This window comes from Corylus avellana, chromosome 4 (genome assembly GCF_965113065.1).
Source record: "Corylus avellana chromosome 4, dhCorAvel1.hap1.2, whole genome shotgun sequence".
NCBI lineage: Eukaryota > Viridiplantae > Streptophyta > Magnoliopsida > Fagales > Betulaceae > Corylus > Corylus avellana.
The window spans coordinates 14,549,269-14,570,292 of NC_142493.1; the positions used below are offsets into that span (position 1 = coordinate 14,549,269).

At 37.4% G+C, this 21,024-nt stretch overlaps 2 protein-coding genes and 1 pseudogene across 3 annotated transcripts; 2 read left to right on the forward strand and 1 right to left on the reverse strand.

Annotated features, from left to right (window-relative positions):
• The first annotated feature begins 460 nt into the window (after nucleotides 1-460).
• LOC132179453 (vacuolar iron transporter homolog 1 pseudogene) lies at nucleotides 461-1,205 on the forward strand (annotated as a pseudogene).
• A 7,460-nt stretch (nucleotides 1,206-8,665) lies between these two features.
• Nucleotides 8,666-9,615, forward strand: LOC132178115 (uncharacterized). Its single transcript, XM_059590571.2, has 2 exons — nucleotides 8,666-8,874; nucleotides 8,976-9,615. Exons 1-2 carry the CDS (start codon nucleotides 8,666-8,668, stop codon nucleotides 9,613-9,615), a joined length of 849 nt encoding a protein of 282 aa, XP_059446554.2.
• A 4,946-nt stretch (nucleotides 9,616-14,561) lies between these two features.
• LOC132178827 (serine decarboxylase) lies at nucleotides 14,562-20,522 on the reverse strand. 2 transcript variants are annotated; one of them, XM_088516150.1, is made up of 6 exons: nucleotides 20,354-20,522; nucleotides 19,868-20,173; nucleotides 16,635-16,866; nucleotides 16,339-16,532; nucleotides 16,127-16,263; nucleotides 14,562-15,252 (listed from the first exon to the last, which is right to left on the reverse strand). In XM_088516150.1, exons 2-6 carry the CDS (start codon nucleotides 20,166-20,168, stop codon nucleotides 14,686-14,688), a joined length of 1,431 nt encoding a protein of 476 aa, XP_088372276.1. In that variant the 5' UTR covers nucleotides 20,169-20,173; nucleotides 20,354-20,522; the 3' UTR covers nucleotides 14,562-14,685. The 2 variants fall into 2 exon arrangements, with proteins under 2 accessions (XP_088372276.1, XP_059447369.2); XM_059591386.2 differs by having other exon boundaries at nucleotides 19,868-20,170; nucleotides 20,354-20,521.
• Between the last annotated feature and the right edge of the window lie 502 nt (nucleotides 20,523-21,024).

A 21,024-nucleotide genomic window follows, 5' to 3' on the forward strand; every position in this document is an offset into this window, starting at 1 on the left:
TTTACCATATTATAATAAAAATATAATACATACAAAGAAAAAAAAAATACTATCATTATATTTTATTATTTTTTTGCACCCCTAGTAACTCTAATTTTTAGATCTGCCACTGATTGGCACCATTGATTTTTGAGTCTGTGTGAGAATATAAAATCAATCTGTGTGAGAATATATATATATATATATATAAAAGCAATTACCTGCAGGTGAGGCTCGTAGAAAAAAATTAATAAAAATGAACAAAAATTCAACTTTGAAAAGAAACAAAATAATAATAATAAAAAGGGAAAAAAAAAAGAAAAGAAAAGAAAGGAGTTTGAGTAGGTGCGAACGCATTAGGTTCGAAAGACACGACAGCAGTGTCGAGGTGTCTGGCAAGTGGACAGCATGCAAAGGAATCCTGGATACATAAATAGAACCCCCTGGGGCGTGTGCCCTCCACACTCCCAATTAACCCACTACTTTCCTTTTATTTCATTTCTTCCATGGCTGCCAAAGCTTGCGACGTCGAAGAACAACCGGAAATTAAGGTTTTCGATTACGCCAAAAGAGCACAGTGGCTTAGAGCCGCCGTATTGGGCGCCAACGACGGCCTGCTTTCCACGGCATCCCTCATGATGGGAGTTGGAGCCGTTAAAAAGGACGTTAAGACCATGATCGTCACGGGGATCGCCGGCTTGGTCGCCGGAGCTTGTAGCATGGCCATCGGAGAACTCGTCTCCGTTTACTCGCAGTACGACATAGAAATGGCTCAAATGAAGCGAGAGGGCAGGACTGAAAACATGGGAACCAAGGAGCTTGAAGCCGAGAAGGAGAAACTGCCGAATCCGTGGCAGGCGGCCGGAGCGTCGGCGCTTGCGTTTGCTGTAGGGGCATTGGTGCCGCTGCTGGGGGCGGCGTTTGTGAAAGATTACGGTGTTCGGGTGGGGGTGGTGATAGGGGTTGTAAGCTTTGCGTTGTTAGGGTTTGGATGGTTAGGTGGCATGCTTGGTAAGGCACCTGCGCTGAAGGCGTCTTTGAGGGTTCTCGTTGGTGGTTGGATCGCCATGGCTCTTACTTTTGGTTTAACCAAGCTCGTTGGTTCTACTGGACTCTAATTTTATTTTCATTTTCCTTATTTCTTCTTCACAATATTGTATTTCAGATCTTGTACTAGCAAAGAGACATATGTATACCAACTGATAAATTAATCTTTCTGCAATTTACTTCGGGTTTTTTTTTTTTTTTTTAAATAAATAAATTGTTTTAGGTTTGAAAAAGTAAAACAAAAAGTAGTACTGTACGTAGATCTTAATCATGAAAACTGTTTTTGTATTTTTATCTAGTTTGTTAATTTATTTATCTTAAAAATAGAAAACGTACAAAAACACAAACAAATTAACAAACCTTTTTTTTTTTGTTTCATATATATTTGCTATTCTTTTTGCAAATTTACCATTGAACGTGAATTCATTGTTGGGTTTATTAAATTCCTGCGTACCAAACGACCTATATAGCTAGATACAACTCAAGATTCAGACTTATATATATAAATACATATATCCAAACATGTAAGTATGGCATTCCATTTATTCCAACTTATTATATGAACACATTTTACAAAGATTTATTATAAGTCTTATAAGCATAATAACACACAATCATTTAGAGCATAATATTAGTACATTAACTAAATTTAATAATACTTACATTAATATAAATTAAGGTTAATCGAACATATTTACAAGCCTCCACGTTTAATTTATAATACAAATTAAATGACATGTTATACTGATACATCATAATTAGCTGTATATATTATTATAAAATGCACATAACTTTAAATATCTTAGCCTTAAACATTTGTCCGACTCTATCTCTAGTTTCAACTAATCCGAAAATCCACCAAAAACTAAAAAATAAAATCTAAAAGAGATACCCCGGCCCGAGTCGATCAGTAAGTGACTAATTCCATAGTCCATAAAGCATTTAATTAATAGCTAGAAAATTACTCAATAGATGATTAATTTTGAATATAATTGTTAAATTACTACTTATCTTAAAAATTTAAGTTGATCGAAAAAATAATTTTAATCATTTAATTGATGATATAAGCAAAATCGGACTAAGAGTGCAAATTAAAATTCATAATTTGTCAATAATAAAAGTATGCCTTTAAATTAATTATTGGATCAAAATCTAACAGTAATCCATCCCCAAATTCAATAGTAAATTTAGAGGTCACATCACTTTTAGGGAAATAAGAGGAGGATAAGAGTCTCGCATATAGGATTACTCTAAAAGTATATGCTAGTAAGTATATATGTTTGTACAAATATAAAGTAATGGAGCATATTTGATTTTCACGAGCCATCAGATTCATTACTTAGTGTAAAATTACCATCTCAATAATTTAAGAGAATAAAAACTGCAGATAAATTTACTTATTTAATCAATACTTTAACACTTAGATATCTTAAATTATTATGGGGTTGTTTGGCAAACAACACCACCACCCTAAATACTATTCACTTTATTCTCTAAAAATATCAAGATCAAAAGTTAATCTTAATATTCTCCGACAATTTGGCAACATATGTACCTTTTGGTTTCACTAGATATCAATTATCAAGAATTTAGTGATTTCCGAGGATCCATGAAACAGAAAATAAGAAAATGCTTCCCTGAATTGAGACAACCGAAAGAAGAAGAAGAACAAAGAAAAAGGAATTTAGGAAAGAAAACTGGGTGGGGGTTGCACCTTCCTTTACCTTTTACTTTTTATTGGAGTGCTTTCGGAGGCAAGGATCCGAGGGACCTACCACCAACTCAAACAAACTTGAAATTTTCTCCCAATGCCAAAATACCCATTTGATTTCTCTCGCGCTTTCTTTTTTTTTTTTGGTGAAATTCTTTTCTCACTTTAAACGATTTACAATTGTATATATGGCTCCCAATAATTATTTAATTTCTAGCACTTTTGACGTGAGAGAATTCATGTGTGATGTATTTAGCTATCAAAATAAATTTTAAACTATTTGGCCGCCTATCCGGACATGTGGGTCACATGAGATGTACTTAATTGTCCAAATAAATTTTGAATTATTTGACTATCTATTTGGACAGGTGGATCTTATATAAATCCCTCACAATATTTGTCTAAATTACTAACAATTTGAGTAAATAATTGATGTGAATCTCAACCTGTAAGGGTCTAACTTTGACACCAAAACCGAGGTTCTTCAATATCGACCAAGTTCGCAGCCGATGTGTAATATTATTTATTCCAAAGTGAAAAAAGCATTTTTAATTAAAATAAAGAATCCTGAACCACTAAATTCTTGGTTTCTTTTGATACAAATCCACCAGGTAGATACTCACCTTTCGTTTAAATAAATAATAATAAAACATTCAAACAAAGGAAGACGTGTGGCCTCCACATGAGATATATATGGTCTCTTGGTTCCTATCATTTTTTAACATATATATATATATAGTCAGTGGCGGATTTACATGGAAGCAACCTCGAGGTGGGCGCCCCTGGTAAAAAAAAAATTGAAAAAATTCATTAAGTATTTTTTAGTCAAAATTTTAAGGGCGCCCCTAGTAAAAAAATTACAAAGGCGCCCCTAGCTTTCTTTTTGTCCTTCAATAAGGTCATCAATGTAGAAGTGTGGAGAAAGGATGCTATTTTTTTTTATTAAGGAGAGAGAGAATAAAGTTATATTTTAATAAGGGAGAGAGGGTAGATATTATTAAAAAAGAGATAGTGGGTGAATTTTATAGCGTTTTTGGTCATAGTTTATAGATAAATATGGCTTTTTTTTTTTCTTTTTTTTTTTTTGTGTGGCTAAATTTAGATTCTAGTATGTTTTTATGTAGGCTCTCGTTTTTAATGTGATTTATGCTTTAAGATTTGAGGCTTTTCTAAAAGAAATAGCCGTATGCTAATGTCCTACTAAAAGATACTTATTTTTCTTAGACACTACTAATCATTTAATTGTACTTAGTTTATTTCACAAGTAGTTTAAATTATTATGTGTATGTGACGTCGTTAGATGAAGATTTTTAATAGTTACTTTGATTTTTTTTTTTTTTTTGGTAATTTGATGAGTTTGATTTGATTTGTGATACATAAATTATGATATAATTTATTTATTTTTGATTATATTTACCATATTATAATAAAAATATAATACATAAAGAGAAAAAAAAACTATCATTATAATTTTTTTTTTTTTTTTGCGCCCCTAGTAACTCCAATTCCTAGATCGGCACTATATATATATATATATATATATATATATATATATATATATATATAGTCTCAATATGGATTATGTCATAGGTGTGCTATCAATAAACAGATTTAATTTATTATTATTATTATTTTTACTTTTTTTTTTGCCTTCGACCACTCTAATATGGCCACCCCTTAACTTCCCTCATGGCCATTAGAGTGGTCAAAGGCGAAAAAAATATTTAGGGTTTAGCCAAATTGGAGACGGCTGAACCACCAAATCAGGCCCTAACCAAACGGGGTTGACCGAGCTACCCTCAAATGGCTGGAGTGGTTTCAACTACTTTCATTTTGGCCAAAGAAGTGCTTGAGCCGGGTTCTCTTTAGATGCTTCCTCTAGAGGAGAAGGATTCTTATCTCACGTCTATCGACGGTGGGGGATTTTCCTTGTTTTTTCCTAGTGATTGGTAAGACTGCGAAACAATGGCGGATGAAGTCATGAAAATGATGGGAACTTTTTCCCTACTGGAAGTGGAGCAGATGGAGTTGGAAATACCATCCTAGCAGATGGAAGGGAATGTGCAGAGAGGCAAACTTTGTCTTAATGGGAAACTCATTGCAGACCGATTGGTCAGTAAGGAGACTATCAGAGCAAAACTTATTCGGAAGTGGAGACCAATAGGAATCCTTTCTTTCAAAGTTCTGGGAGAAAATATTTTCTTGCTAGAATTTGAACATGAGGGGGATAAGGTCAGAGTATTAGAGGGGAGGCCTTGAGTTTTTGAGGGAACTCTTCTGTCTCAGGAGGATTTTGATGGCCTAACCCCACCAACACAGATTACTTTCGAGAAAATAGCTTTTTGGCTCCGAATACTCCATTTGCCGCTGGCTTGCATGAATAAGGATGTAGGGACTTTGATTGGTTCAACGATGGGATCGGTAGAGGAGGTGGATACTGACATTGATGGAGTCAGATGGGGAGAATTTCTGCAGGTAAGGGTCACGTTGGATATCACAAAGCCTTTATCTAGAGGAAGGTTTTTAAAGCTACAAGGTAAATCTGTTTGGGTGGACTTCCAATATGAGCGTCTTCCCCGCTATTGCTTTCATGGTGGAATTATCAGCCACGGGAAAGACGGCTGTCTGAAACGAGGACCATCACGTATTCAAAGAGGAGAACCGCAATATGGTCCTTGGTTGCGAGTTCCGTCTCCAGCAAGACGATTCAATGGGGATGGAAACCAGCAAGGGTGGCCAAATGATCATGCAAACAGATCTTACGAAGGGGGTTTCAAGCAAAGGAGCGAGTTCGAGCAAACCGAGAGGACAACCCTCTGTGGCGGAGGTGTACGGCGGGGCAAGGCGGTGGGAAGCTAGGGGCCGGATGAGAAAGGAAAACGTTACAGAGGGAGAAGATGGAAACTCGGGTTCTACGGGCGGGAATCACAGAAACTTAAATAAGGGAATTAACGCTTTCCCAAAGGAGGTTCGTCGTGACTCAACGGATGGCAATTCTGAGGAGGAAATCACAGGAAATAATGAGGCTTTGCCATCCCCGGCCAAAATCTTTAGGGAGACTAATGATGGAATGACTGTTGGGAAAAGCTTTCCTTCAATGGAGGATTCTCCAATACTTTTCAACACTAGCTCTCCACATGGGGACCACGTGCCAGCCTATGGACTACAAGAGGTGTCACAGAAGGGAAGTGGAAATGTAGATGGGGGAGAAGTGGGCTCTTCTCAAGCAAATAGGCCCGGAAAGGGGCCTGTGGACCTGGGGGAGTCAGGCCACTCTCCAACAGTCTGTGAGGGACAAAAAAAGACTGGCAGAAGCAGCCTATTTGTTACCTCCTAGAAACGACGTGCAAGAAATGCCCACCAAGTTTTGCAATCCCAGGACATTTACCAAGGGGTCGGGTCAGTGAAGCGCATGAGTAATTAAGATGAGGAGGGACTGGGGATTCATGGCAAACGTGGTAAAAAAGTCTTTACGGGTGTCGATGGTTTACAACCAGAGAACAAGAATGGATTGGGAACGGCGGGGGCTGCTAGGCAGACCCACTAACCACAATGATCATTATAAGTTGAAACTGTCGGGAGCTTAGGAACCCCCGAACAGTTACAGACCTACGCCGGATGGTGAAGGTGAAGAAGCCCAATGTGGTTTTCTTAATGGAAACCTGAATGAGTCACAGGAACTTGGAAAAAATAAAACCCAAATTTGGTTTTAGTAACCTGTTTGTGGTGGATAGCGTGGGAAAAATCGAAGGTCTTGCACTACCATGGAATAACGAAGCGGGTCTTGAAATTTAAAATTATAGACGTCGTCATATCAACGCTATAATGAAATTGAAGGGAAGCGAGGGGTTTTGGAAATTCACGGGGTTTTATGGCCACTCGAAAGCAAGTAAGCGGCATGAGGCTTGGAGTTTGTTGAGACATATAGCACAATTAGAAACCGGGACAATGGTTGTGTTTAGGAGATTTTAATGAGATCTTGGATGATACGGAAAAGAGTGGAGGTAGTTGATAATCCCCGAGCTTAATGGAGGATTTCAAGAATACTTTGGTTGAATGTGAGCTCTTTGAACTAGGAGCAAGTGGGCCAAAATATACTTGGAATAATGGTAGGGAGAGACTTGATTTTATACAGGAGAAATTGGATAGAGTCATGGCCACGTCAGATTGGGGTGATTTATTTCCATCAGCTCATGTAAGAATCGAAATGGCTCTTAGCTCCAACCACAATCCAGTTTGCTTACAGCTAGATAAAACGTGCTATAGAAGGGGTTTTAAGAGGAGTTTTTACTACGAAGTAAAGTGGGGCCTGGAGAAGGAATGTAAGGAGATCATCAAACAAGTATGGAGAGAGAAGCCTTACCATGAGGACAAATGGGGAATTTTGTCTCGAAAGATCAATAACTGCAAAGCACATCTGACTCGATGGAATAAGGGGAGGAAGGGAAATAAAGAGAAGGAAATTGTAGAAAAAAAGTAAAATTTTGGAGGACATGCAGGGGGAGGAGGGGCTCACGGACAGAACAACAATGAAGCAACTCCAAAGTGAACTACACAATCTCCTTGAGCAAGAAGACCTCTACTGGAAGCAACAGGCTAGAGGGTCTTGGCTGAAAGATGGAGATAGGAACACAAAATTCTTCCATGAATGTGTAAAACCAAAAAGACGGAATAGTTTCATCAACGAGATCACTGACATGGAAGGTAGAATCTGGAAAAATCCAGAAGAGGTGGAAAATACGTTTGTCAACTATTACACAAACTTGTTCACATCAAAAGGCTCAAGGGATATGAATTCGTGCTTGCAAGACTTGGAAGGCAAGGTGACTGTTGAAATGAACCAGGGGCTGCTGGCTGAGTTCACGGAAATGGAAATCTTTGCAGTGTTAAAGCAAATGCCAGCCTTGAAGGCGCTACGTCCGGATGGCATGATTGCAGGCTTTTACCAAGACAACTGGGAACTTGTTGGTAGTGGGAGGCTCTCAGCGCTATGTTGTTAAGGGCGGACCGGGATGGGGTACTTTCAGGAGTTCCTACTTCAAAGAGGGGGTCAAGAATCAACCATCTATTTTTCGCTGATCATAGCCTCTTATTTTGCAAGGCGGACTTGTGTCACTGGACGAGGTTAACTACTCTCCTACGTTCCTATGAGCTTGCCTTGGGCCAGAGACTCAATCGGGAGAAAACTGCTATTTTCTTTAGTCGAAATACCTCTATGGAGGTGCAAAGATAGATCGTGGAAATTGCAGGTATCCCATCCTCGCAAAGGTATGACACTTATTTAGGCCTCCCGGCCTTGGTGGGAAAATCAAGGACAAAAGCTTTTAAAGGAATCAAGGATCGAGTATGGAAGAGACTATAAGATTGGAAATTGCAGTCTTTCACAGGCGGGCAAGGAGATTTTATTGAAGGCGGTCATTCAAGCTATACCCACGTATAGCATGAGTGTTTTCCTTCTGCCGAAAGCCCTTTGTGCCGAAATCAACTCTCTTATGCAACATTTTTGGTGGGGTCACCAATCTAAGGGTACCAGAATTCATTGGATGAGCTGGAAGAAAATGGGAGAAGCGAAGACCCATGGCGGATTGGGTTTCAGGGACCTTTATTGTTTTAACCAAGCTCTCATTGCTAAACAATGTTGGAGACTGTGGAGTGTAGGGGATAGCTTGATAGCATAAATTATGAAGACAAAATATTACCCGAGGTGCTCAATTTTGGAAGCACAAGTGGGCCATAAACCCTCTTTTGCTTGGAGGAGCATAATTGGTACCTGAGATTTGGTCAAAGAAGGTCTGGTATGGCGGTTTGGGAATGGAGAAAATGTTCACATATGGTGGGACAAGTAGCTCCCAACTCCTTCCACCTACAGTGTTCAATCTCCACCAAAATTTTTGAAAAGGGGAGCACTGGTGAAGGGTCTTATAGACCATGATACACGGTGGTGGAAGAAGAATCTTATTGAGGAGGTATTCAATCCGAAGGAGGCAAGGGTCATTCAAGCTATCCCCAATAAGTGCTATGAACCTACCTGACAAGCAAGTGTGGAGAGGCAATGCAAGGGGGACTTTCTCGGTTAGCAGCGCCTATTATATGGCAAAAGACCGTGTAGCTGCTCACCATGCAAAATGCTCAATGAGGTGGAAGACAACGAAATTTGGAAGGAGCTTTGGAAATTGCAAATTCCAAACTCTTGGCAGAATTTCATGTGGTGAGCTTGCCGTATTATTTTCCCCACTAGGGAGAATCTGGTGCGGCGTAAGGTCACTCAAGATCCCTCATGTCCTATTTGTGGTATGGAGAAGGAATTGGTGTACCATGTATTATGGGAATGCATTGCTACAAAAGACGTGTGGGGGGCTAGTACAAAATTTTTCCAGAAAAGTAGTTTTGATGCCCATGATTTTCTACAAGTTTCAGAACACTTCTTCCAAACCTGTGCAGGGATGGACTTGCAGCTCTTTGTCGTTACAACACAGAAAATTTGGTTCAGACGTAACACATGGATACATGAAGGAAAATTCGCTCATCTGAATATGTTGGTTTTAGGTTCCAAGAGAGCTGTAGAGGAGTTGCAGTTTCTGCACCAGGGACGTGAGGAAACTTCTGCCGTGACTAAGGAGATATGGCAGACACCAGCGAAGGGGTGGGTTAAGTTGAACTGTGATGCTACATGTGACAAACACAAGGGTTATATGGGGATGGGTGTGATTATAAGAGATCATAGCGGTCAGGTGATGGCAGCTCGGAGCACCAAGAGATTGGGTTACTTTGAACCTACTGTAGCGGAAGCCATGTCTTTAATCCATGGACGGTCTCTTTGTAAGGAGTTGGGTTTCCAAAACCTGATGGTTGAAGGGGATGCTCAGATTGTGATTTAGGCCTTGCAAGAGGGAACTCCAACAGGAGCTCGGTTTGGCCACATCATTGACGATATGAGGCTGGTCCTCCAGGAGGTGTCTAGTTGGCAAGCAGTTCATGTTCGTAGGGATGCGAATGGAGCTGCTCATTCCCTTGCTAAACTGGCTACTAGGAACGTCATAGATAGAACTTGGATTAATTATATTCCAGAGAGTATCTGTGATATTGTGTTACAAGAGTTTTATGTTTCTGTGTAACTGATTTTATCAATGAAATTATTAGCATTTTCTCCAAAAAAAAAAAAGAAAAAAAGAAGTGCTCGAGCCACTCTACTATTTTTTTTACTTTCATTTTGGCCAAAGAAGTGCTCGAGCAACTCCACTATTTTTTTTTTTTTAAAAAAAAATAAAGGTCATTTTTTTTTAAAAAAAACTCTTTTTTTTTTTTTTTAATTTCTAATGAGGCATATGGCGACACAGTAATTTATAATTTGTTTGACTTGTATTTTTGTTAATTTTATGGATGGAATGATCATTTTTGATTTTGCACTTAAGGCATGTACCACCTACATTACATTTTGAAACGGAAGTGATCTTTTGTAAAGTTCATTTGCTACAAGTAGTTAAAAAGTATTTAACCCTAAATAATTACAAAAATCCATTTTTTATTATTATTTTGATACAACCATTAATGGATCCTATTCTCATCTCTTTTATACTGTTTTTGTTTTGTTTTTGTTTTTTTTTTTTTTAAGTATCTCTTTTATATTGGTTACTTTCATGACATATATACTAAAGTACAACATCGTATCATGTTGGTGAACATTTAACAAGAAAAATGATTGATTAATGAAAAATGATTTATTTTGAATCATGTCTTAAGTGCATAGATTGGAAAATCCAAAATTTTGAAGTGTACGGATTAGAGCATTTCCAGCAGCTTAGCTAAAATATCAATATTAACTATATTTAGCTATTATTGCTACTTTTTTATTTTTTTACCTCTAGCAGAGTAGCTTGCCAATCGTTAGAATAACTACATTGCTACAGTGAATAGCAATTTGGAGCTATTCATTGTAGCACATTAAATAAAAAAAATATTGTTTATTTTTCTTTTGTTTATTGTTTCTTTTTTTTCACCTCTTTTCACCCAACATCTTTATTTTCTTCTGAACATCTCTTCATATCTGCTATGTCTCTTTCTCAAACACAAAATTTCTTCACACAAAATTTATCTCTCTAGCTCACAAAATTTCTTCACACAGTTGGATGAAAAAATTGAATGCAAAAAAAATTTATTTCATGGAAACACACGGATGAAAATAAATCAATTGCAGTTGGATGAAAAAAATTTAATGCAAAAAAATTTATTGCATAGAAACACAAGGATGAAAACAAATCAATTGCAGTTGGATGAAAAAATTTATTTATGTTATTAATTTTAAGAATTAGAACCTACATGTAAGATGAATGTTCCTCATATGTGTTTATTTTTGTTTTTATGAATGATTTCTATATATGTCTTTGTTTTTCCCTTTGATTAAGTGTTGTCAATAATATAATAAAAAAAAGAATGAGAAATAATATTTTAAAACAAGTAGAGAATGAAATAGAAAATCTGTTGGAGTGTGTAGTGAAAAAATAATAGATAAAGTAAAGAATTGTACTTTTTCAATAGATACCTAATGCAGAAAAAATACATAATGTTGCTGGAGATGCCCTAAAGAAAAAGTTTGTCGCTCATTAGATAAAAATAAGAAAAAAATATAAAATCAGTCCATATAGTTTACCTAATTTGCAATAAACTCCCTATACTATCAAAATATTTTGAAAGCTCCTTGTGATATATGCATAAATAACAAATTACTCGATGTCAAATTTCGTCACAAAACTTAATGGACTCTGCTAAGTTTTAACATTATTCTTCTAGTTTATTGAAGAATTTTGAAAATGTGATTGATGCAAAAGTAGAAGTAGATCCTTGTTTATTTTCCACCGCAAAAACAATATGTATGACAGTATGAGATGCATATTACTTGTTAAAAAATAATAATAATAATAATAATAATAATAATTGTATGAGAAACATATTATAGGGTAAAGTGATTTTAGCTCCTTCAAACTACCACTTTAATGACAATTTTCCATCAAAACTATTAATTGTGGTAATTTACTCTCCAAACTACCAAAATAATGATAATATAACACTAATGCTAGTAAAATGGTAAAATTACCTTTATTAAAATAAAACTAAAACTAATAAATAATAAAAAAACTAAAAATTTTAAACTTAAAAATAAAACAAAAACAGGGGTGCCACCCCCTAGATGGTGGCCGGACCACCCCTAGGTAACTGGGGATGGTCCGGCAATCCACCAGGGGTTGCTCGGCACCCCCTTGGCCCAAATGGGGGTGGCCGAGGCTGAACCACCCCACCGCCGCCAAACAGGGACGCCCTCAATATCATCCCAGCCGTGCCACTCTCAACGTCCTCTCGTCGTCCCCCCACCCAGCCCCGGATCGCAAACCCGCCATCGCAGAAAGCTCTGCCGAGTTCACCCACTCCAGGCCACCGTTTCGGTTTCATCCAGCAGTACCCCATTTTTCTGAAATATAACAACGCAAAACGCGAGCATCTTCCATCGCAACTCAGCTTTTTTTTTTTTTTTTGCTCCTGCATCTTTTCCTTATGTGACCCACGGACAAACCTTTACCCAAATAAATTTCTTTGATTTTCTTGTTCTTTCTCTTTCTGAACCAAACATAACAAACGAAGCTTCTTCTCCTCATTCTTCTTCTTTTCTTTTCCTGCTTTCTGCTTTCCATCAACATCCTTCCTTTTAGGAAATGAAAGGGTTTGGATTTGGAACAAATCATCGCATATTCCAATCCATCTTCTTTCCAATTTGATGTTATCTTTCCCTTCTCCAACTCATGCACCAGTATATGGCCTCTGGTATTTAATCTTTGCCTAATTTTGTATTTATTGATATCATTCCAAACTTTACTAGATTTCCTTACATCGATTGGTGATGTTTAAAGTGTTGTTTTTTCATTCTTAGTCTACCTTGAGCTCCGACTGCATATACAAGTTTTATTTCCTTACTGGGTGCGTTAAGGGTGGGTTCAATTGGTTGGCACAGAGGGCTGTGCTCTCTTGGTCAGACTAAGATTTTGGAAGATCGGGGGTTGGGACCGTTGGGTGGGGGACGAGAGGACGTTGAGAGTGGCATCCCCAAGCCAAACCAAATTGGGGTGGTTTCAACCACCCTCAAAGGAGCCAGGGGGGTGGCCGGCCACCCCCATTAGGCCATGGGGTGGCTCGCCAACCCATTCCAGCCATTTGGGGGTGGCTCAGCCACCCCTTGGCCTAAATGGGGGTGGTCAGGCCACCCCCAAACCTTTTTAATATTTTAATATATATTGTTTAATTTTAAATATGTTTAATTTTTTTTAAAAATTTTTTTAAGGATATTTGTGTCTTATTAAAAATTTTATAGGGATAATTACTTCATTTTACTAGTATTAAAAGGCATATTGTCAATATTTTAATAGTTTGAAGAATAAATTGTCGTAATTGATAGTTTGGAGGAAAATTGTGATTGAGGTAGTAGTTTGAAAGAGTTAAGATAATTTTACCTTTAGAGCATTCCCAGCAGATTCCCTATAAGGGGGTCTGTTCCCTATGTTTAGGGAATATGTCCAAAAAATCACAAAAAACGTCCCACAGCAGGTTCCCTATATGGTTCCTTAAACCATTAGATGCTATAGTAGAACCCAATGTATTGGGTTCCACTGTAGCGATCCTTTGCCTTATTATAATTATAAAAAAAACTCTCTCTCCTCACATCTTTTCACGCCCAGTATTTTTCTCCGTTCTTCTTCTCCGCCCTCTTCTGCATTTCATCTCGACACAAAGCAAATCTCCATCTTCAATACTCCATCTTCACTCTCACGGCCACTCAAAGGATTTACACCCAAAATTAAACAACAAATAAAATCCACAAAATCAATCCTCCCCAAAGAACTTAAATATTTCCAGAACTCAACAACTCAACCAAAACTCAAGAAACTCAAGATCCATTTGGCCAAACCATCTCAAAACAGATTCTAAGAACACCTCAATTAGAATCGAAACTCAACACCCAACCAGCCACTCAAGACAATAAAAAATCCTCAAGAACACAATTGATTACCCAAATGAAATACCCAGAGAATCAACCTCATCACAATCAAATACCCATAACTAAAGGAAGGAGAATTTTACCTAAGGAATGATTCTGAGCCCAAAAGCCACTGTCCAGCCACTCACAGCTTCGCCGTGGCCGTCTGCTGAGCATTCTCTCTCTCACCATCTCTCTCCGTCCCTCTCCCAGCTCTCTCTGCATCACTCTCTCTCTCTCTCTCTCTCTCTCTTTCTCTTGTTCTCTCCCTGTCTGTCTTCGTGAGCAAGAAACTGCTGGGGGAAAGTGAGGCAGAGAGTGAGATAGAGAAAGGGAGAGGTGCGGATGGGGGGAAAGAAAAGAAGGAAACAGAGAGTGAAGAAGACAGGGAGAGAAAGAAGACGGAGATGAGAGAGATGAAAAGAAAAAGAAAATTTTTTATAGAATAAAAGAAAATATTATTTTAATGAAAATAAAAATAATATTTTAATGATGTAAGGAATGGTAAAGGGAAGCTATTGGGGAGTTTTTGTATATAGGGAAGCAAAAAGTAGTTTAGATCCTTAAATATAAAGAAAATGGTTGAGTAGCTGCTGGGAATGCTCTTAATTATATGAAGAGCATCACTCAGACTACTGCGTCTTTTATTTACAAGTAGAGTGTCATTTGAAATTGCTCATAATGATTGTTCATGAGCAAACTAAAACATATAGAGAGATTAACTCATTTAGTAATAATACATCATCATTTGAATATATCCATAGCCTAAGACAATGGTTCAGGAATGGAATCAAATGTAATTAATTAAGAAACAGTTCAAAGCTAATCTGATGTAATTGATGCATAATAGGTAAACGTTGAATTATAAAAAACGTATCTGATACAATAAACAAACAAGGAATTGCATATTTGTGTTTTGGTAGAACTGTCATTTGTGCAATGCACAAAGACAATTATCTTTGCCTACATCTGCTGCAATGCAATGAGGTTGAAGCTTTCCATCTTGAAACCATGTAGCACGTTTCTGAATCAGCTCATTCAAGAAAACATCAAGCTTCTCTATAGTGACGTTGGGCATCACCACAACATGAGCAATGTTGCCCTGGCAAGCAAGCTGCCACCTTCGAACAAATTCCTCATCCTGCGGCCGCTCAAAGACAACCGTGCTACTCAGCTCGTTCAGCATTGCACCGATCCCTGCACCTATTAATCGATCTTTCAAGTAGTGTGCATTTCTAAGGCATTTCTGAACCTCTTTCCGGAATCCTCTGTATCCTTTCCGGTTTAAGGTGTACCAGAGGAAGATGGGAGCATGGCCATTTCGGCTACCCATGATCGTTGCATCCCTAGAAGCAAGGTACTCTACATTCCTTGAGAGAGCATTAATGTGCTCCAATCTTGTTATTTGCACACCACATGGCATTGGGCATCCTACAAACTTGTGACCCGAAACACTCACGCTTCCAATAGGCTTCTTGAAAGAAACTTTTGGTGCCTGTTCACCGATATAAATTAGCACAGCAGAACATGTAGAAATTGCAAAATGTCATTGTTGAAAATAAAGACTGGGAATGAGTATTTATTTATTTATTTTTTAAAAAAAAGATTGGGAGATAGCATCTTCTGCCTGTATACGCTACGTGACCAGCAAGAAGAACATGCAAATGCACATATTGTCTTGAATTGTGCCAAGCCTAAGACAAGAATAGAGAAAACAAGCATATTTTTCAAGGCTTCTTGATCATATCCTTGCTCTTCAATTGAAAAAAATATTCATGTTTCGGCAAACTATCGACTGTTGCGAAGGGAAATGGAAAGAATAATGCCATACTTCAGACCACAATCACACTATGCTGACATTTTATGGGTTAGTAGCCCTTAACAATTGTTGATTCAAAGGCTACTACTACCCATGCCAAATCAGTTAGTGTGATTGTGGTGTGAAGAATAGTATTATTCAAATGAAAAAGACTTCACTAAGGGTCATTGTTTTTTTCCAAATTTTATCAGCTTTAAATAGAAAACAAACCGAAATAGCATATTTACAGCATAACATGTGTTTAACAAGGTAGAATGTAAATGAGCCTCCATTCAACGGGTGGGTCGTACCTTGGAGTTCCTAGTTCCTAACATCTAGTCAAACAAATTTTTTTCCAACTCAAACAAGACTCTACAGAGAGCAGATGAAAGTCATATATCAAGACAGCAAGGCGGGGAATTTTATCTTTGTACTTTCCACTTGAGAATCTAACTACTGAATCATACACGACTCCAACATGCGCATCATTTATATATGCACCCTGTTGAGAATGTTCATTTCACATCTAACCTGGAAGCCTGCAGTTGTTAGAAAAGCATGGAACACTCACACGTTTGACGAAAGGCATCATGAGACCAAACAGAGCCCCATCACAGTGGATGTAGAACCTGTCAGGGGTGAATCCTGTTTCTTCAAGTTTCTGTATAACCAGATCAAGATCATCAACAGCTCCTTTAACAGTTGTTCCTGCAAAGTTATAATGAGTGAGCCATAAAACAATGAGAGAGAGAGAGAGAGAGAGAGAGAGAGAGAGAGCATTACCAATATTAACATTTATGATGGCAGGTTTGTCCTTGTTACAAAGAAGTTTCAATTTGAAATCTTCACAGTCAATCTCACCCGAGACTAGAGTGTCCACCTTTACACACTCCATCCTGTACATTCGTGCTGCTTTAAAGACCGAATAATGTGTCTCACGTGAGGTATACAAAATCCCATCTGGAAACACTTCTCTCCTGCAACAGGAAGTAATATGTTTAGATTCTTTTAAAAGGACTCAACTTAGTCTTACAATATCAAAATAAAAGCTCAGAAAGCTGAAGTTCATCATCACTAACCCGACTAAGATACCATGAAGATTGCCTTCTGTGCCACAATTTGTAATGTAGCCCCAGTACTCATTCTTTTCCAGTTCCCATAGACGGGCAAACCAATCCAAAACACCCACTTCAAATTGTCTGGAATGGACACCATAGTTGCTCTCTATAAATGGATCCCCAAGGTTGTTAATGGAAAAGTGTTGCAGCTGTGCCAGAGCACCATAATCGAAGTCCAAGTTATAGGGGTAACCTATTAGCAATGTTCATATGTGAAGATTGTCAGAATTTCTTGTGCATGTAATGAAAGGGATTTCTTGTCTCTAATGCGAACTAAATTGTGAATGCAATTCCTGAAACAGGACAAAAACTATATACATATTGATTGCACGAACCATTTCCTCACTACAATTGTGGTGATGTGTGTGTTTGAGAGAGAGCAAGAGAGAATGGCAATATGCTTTAATGTAAATATATTGAAGATAAGGAAAGTACTTTACCCATATAGAACTTGGTGAACATATTAAGACCAGTGTCATACTTTTGTATATTTTTTCAATCAAAAACAAGGTCATCGCAGAATAATCCATCTGCTCATGCAATACAAATACATAGAGTTCTGAGGAGTTGGAAAGTACAAAAAGAAAAAAGATAAGATAAAATGATCAACATTAAGAGTCTTCATAGATGCTATCATGAAACTTTAGAAACAAAAACTTCCAGAAGCCCTTTATGCATGAAAACATTCAGTGCATGAACATGAGGAAACAATAAAAGGTGCATCATTCATTTAAAGCTATATATATTATAGCAAAAGAACTTTCGAGACATCAGAATTGTTCAGCTCTCCTCCCACCCTCCCCCCACCACACTTCCCCCTGCCCCCACCAAAGAAAAAGCCGCAAACTTTAACTGAAAATTGAATGTCAAGTTATATTGGAGATAAAACAAACTTGCGGGTGAAAAGAAACAACTTTCTCAAGCATAACCATTTTAAAAGAACCCAAAACTTTAGACATGCATATATGATACACGGTAAGGACAGTTAAAGGCTCAAAGCTTCATATGATGCAACAGCTCAAAAATTCAATTTTGTATTGGATTTAATCTTGCCAGCTACAAAAAAATATATTGATTGTCCTAACAGTTGAAAGGAGAGATATAGTCAATGAAGTAAATTCCATCAAGGATATAGGCAAACAATTTGTTATGAAACAAATAAAATGCACATCCACGTCTGTGATCTAAACAATAAATTAACACACACAAACACCAATAAAATTAAAAGCAAGATCATTCTACTATCACAACAATTTACAAACATGCAGAATTTAGTCAATATTGCATAGTTTAGCTTGGACGAGACAAATGGCAATAATTTTCCTTTTATTGCCGAGTTCCATAGCACCTGATGGGTTGTGGACCCACACTCCCACTCTCCACTTATAAGGTGAGGGATATGCTGTTTAAGCTAGAGCTCATTGGCAAAAAGACAGAAGGCAACAAGTGCCAAAAACCAAAATCTTTTAGTCATGTAAGAGACAATTCAAGAAAAAATGGCACTAAGTAGCTATACGATTAGAGATTTCAGATTTTATTGTAGATAGTTAATTGGAACCAACCATATAATGTGCATTGATCCATTAGTTGTTTATCATCCCAGGAATAATTTTTAACTTAAATGAACATTACTATTCTTACCAAAAAAAAAAAAAAACCAAAAATGTCCTAATCCAAATAAACTATAAAACTGATAGCCTGAATTTATGAAAGAAAAGATAGCATATATGTCTCAGAACTAGCCCATACATTTCTTGTCATCCAGGTTACTTACTCATATATGTCTTAGGAGAAGCTCATGCTAGCATGAAATCATAGTAATGGAGCAACTCTGACTTGTTAGGACGGTGTACAAGAACAAGAAGATATTATATGCACGTTGCCAACTCTCCTGAGTTTTATTCTTCGAGTTCAATACTAAAAGCTCCAACAAATAAATTCCAACCTCATGCTCCCAAAATGATATTTTATGCCGCAGGAATTTATGAACACTAAATTATAACTAAATATATCCCAATTAAAAATTTATCAAACTAGTGGTTAACTGATAGTACAGTAACCAACTTTGACATTCAGGTTGCTATCCATACATTTCCCATGTGCATCAAGTATACACTGATCGGTGATGCATAGGCACATGCTTTATTTTATATGTGCTAGAATATTAAATTAAATGATTACTTTCACCTGTTCTTAATAATGTAAGCTTTTGGGATAATTGATGGTTTAACATGATATCAAAGCCAAGGTCTTATATTCAATTTGAACTCTACAGTTTACCCCTATTTCAATCAAAATATTCTATGTGTTGCGCTTTACTTGTTTAAGGGGAGTTTGAAACCACATATGATAAGAATTGTTAAAATATTAAATTAAATGATTAGATTCTACTATTTTTATTAACTTAAAATTTTGGGACAATTGGTAATTTAACAATCTGAATATAATAAAATAATAATAGTTTTAGAATTTTGCCTTTTCATGGGTACGCATGAACTGTATTTGTATATGTAGTATAGGCCCATTTAAAAAGCTTCAAAGTAACCCCTAGGAGTTGGCTTGAGTGGTAAGTCACTTAGTCTTGGTGCCTCATGAAGCATCAAGTCTAATGTTTGACTCTCCTTGAGTGCAAACAATTCATTGGGGCCATACTCGTGGGCAAAAACTCAAGCTTTATCCTTGGGACGAAACCCTGGATACTCCGGTTATCATAAAAAAGAAAAAAAGAAGAAGAAAGCTTCCAATTAACCTCGTTTCCAAATCAAAGGTACAAATAGTAAACAAAGACAACTATAATAGAGTATCTAAATCACTCTGAGTTAAGATTAATTCGGCGCACACATGCTATCACACATACATACATACATTTGTGTATTAATTACCAAGTACATACAAATTCACACGATCTCCAATTCCCATTCTAATGCGATATTTATCATTCGTATACTATTATACTAACGCTTAATTGTGATATTGGAATTCCCCCAACACCCAAATGTAAGTTAAGTCAATCAAATCCATTTCCTAAGTTTTTTAAAAAAATAAAAGCAATAATAAATAATTCATGTAAACTCCGCCACATTAGTACAAACCCCATTTGCAAAAAGCGTACCATCAAACAAGAAAACCCAGAAGAAGATGAAAAATACTTCGTAAAAACCAGTGAAATCAAAACGGGAAAGTTTATGACGTACCCAAATGGTGCTTGGTCCTCTCAATGAGGGACTTCCTATAACGAGCCAAGACGCTAGCCATAGAAGCCTCCCTCTCCCCAGTGACCTCATCATCGGATTCAGGCTCCATGATGGCCAGGCACATGGTGTGCACATTCCTCCCAAGCACAATCTCCCTCTTCTTGTCCTTTTCTTCAGTCTCAGCTTCCACTACCGGAGGCACAGGCTCCTTGATCACCGTCGTCGGATCGAAGTCCTCCGGCAACGGCTCGACCTTCTCAGTGTTCAGGTCGCCAGCATAAAGGTCAGTGCTTCCAACCATTGCTACTAACATACCCAAGAAAAAAAAATCAAGGAAATGGAAAGCTAATAACTATCATATAGATTGAAAAGGAAGTTTTGAGCAAAAAGCAAGCCGAATTAGCCAAGTAAACCACAGAAGAATGGCATGAAAGACGGAAATGAGTAATGAAAATGGAGCGGTAGTTGCAGATCTGAAATGAATACCTCGGAAGAGAGGGTCAGAGAAGCGGCGGTGGAATCGCAGAATGTTGACGTGGGTGAGGGTTGGGAGCTGGGAGACGCCACAATACGCACGCTTCTCGTGATTTTTATGAGAGGGTGCGATCAGCGTTGCGTGCGCAGGCCCTTCGTCTGCTTTGCGTAAGCCCTCCCATCCCATTGGACCATTTACTTGACTACATAACTAATTACCGTTTTTTTCTTTTTTCTTTTTTCTTTTATATTTTTAGCTGCCACTCTCTTTCTCTCTCTGTCTCTCTCTCATTCACTCAAGGTAACCTTCTCTTTCTCTCTCGCTTTTGCTTAAATTTGTTTCTCTATTCTTTGGTTAGCTCACGAGCCGACGTTCCCCTCTCTTGTTTCTTCTTCTTCTGCATAAGCATAACCCATCCCTAATGCTGGCTCCGGGATTGATATAATAGACAATTAAATAAAAATATTAAAAAAATATAATTATTGCAATAAATAATTCAGCGAAATTAAATTATTATTTAAAACACATAATGTAACTACCAATTTATTATAACGATTTGTAATTCCCAAAACACTTTTCTTTATAATAAGATAACTCAATTGTAATTCCCAAAACACTTTTCATCAAATGTAAATTGAAGGCAAATTCAAAAATCTGGATTGATTGAATTAGTATATTTGCT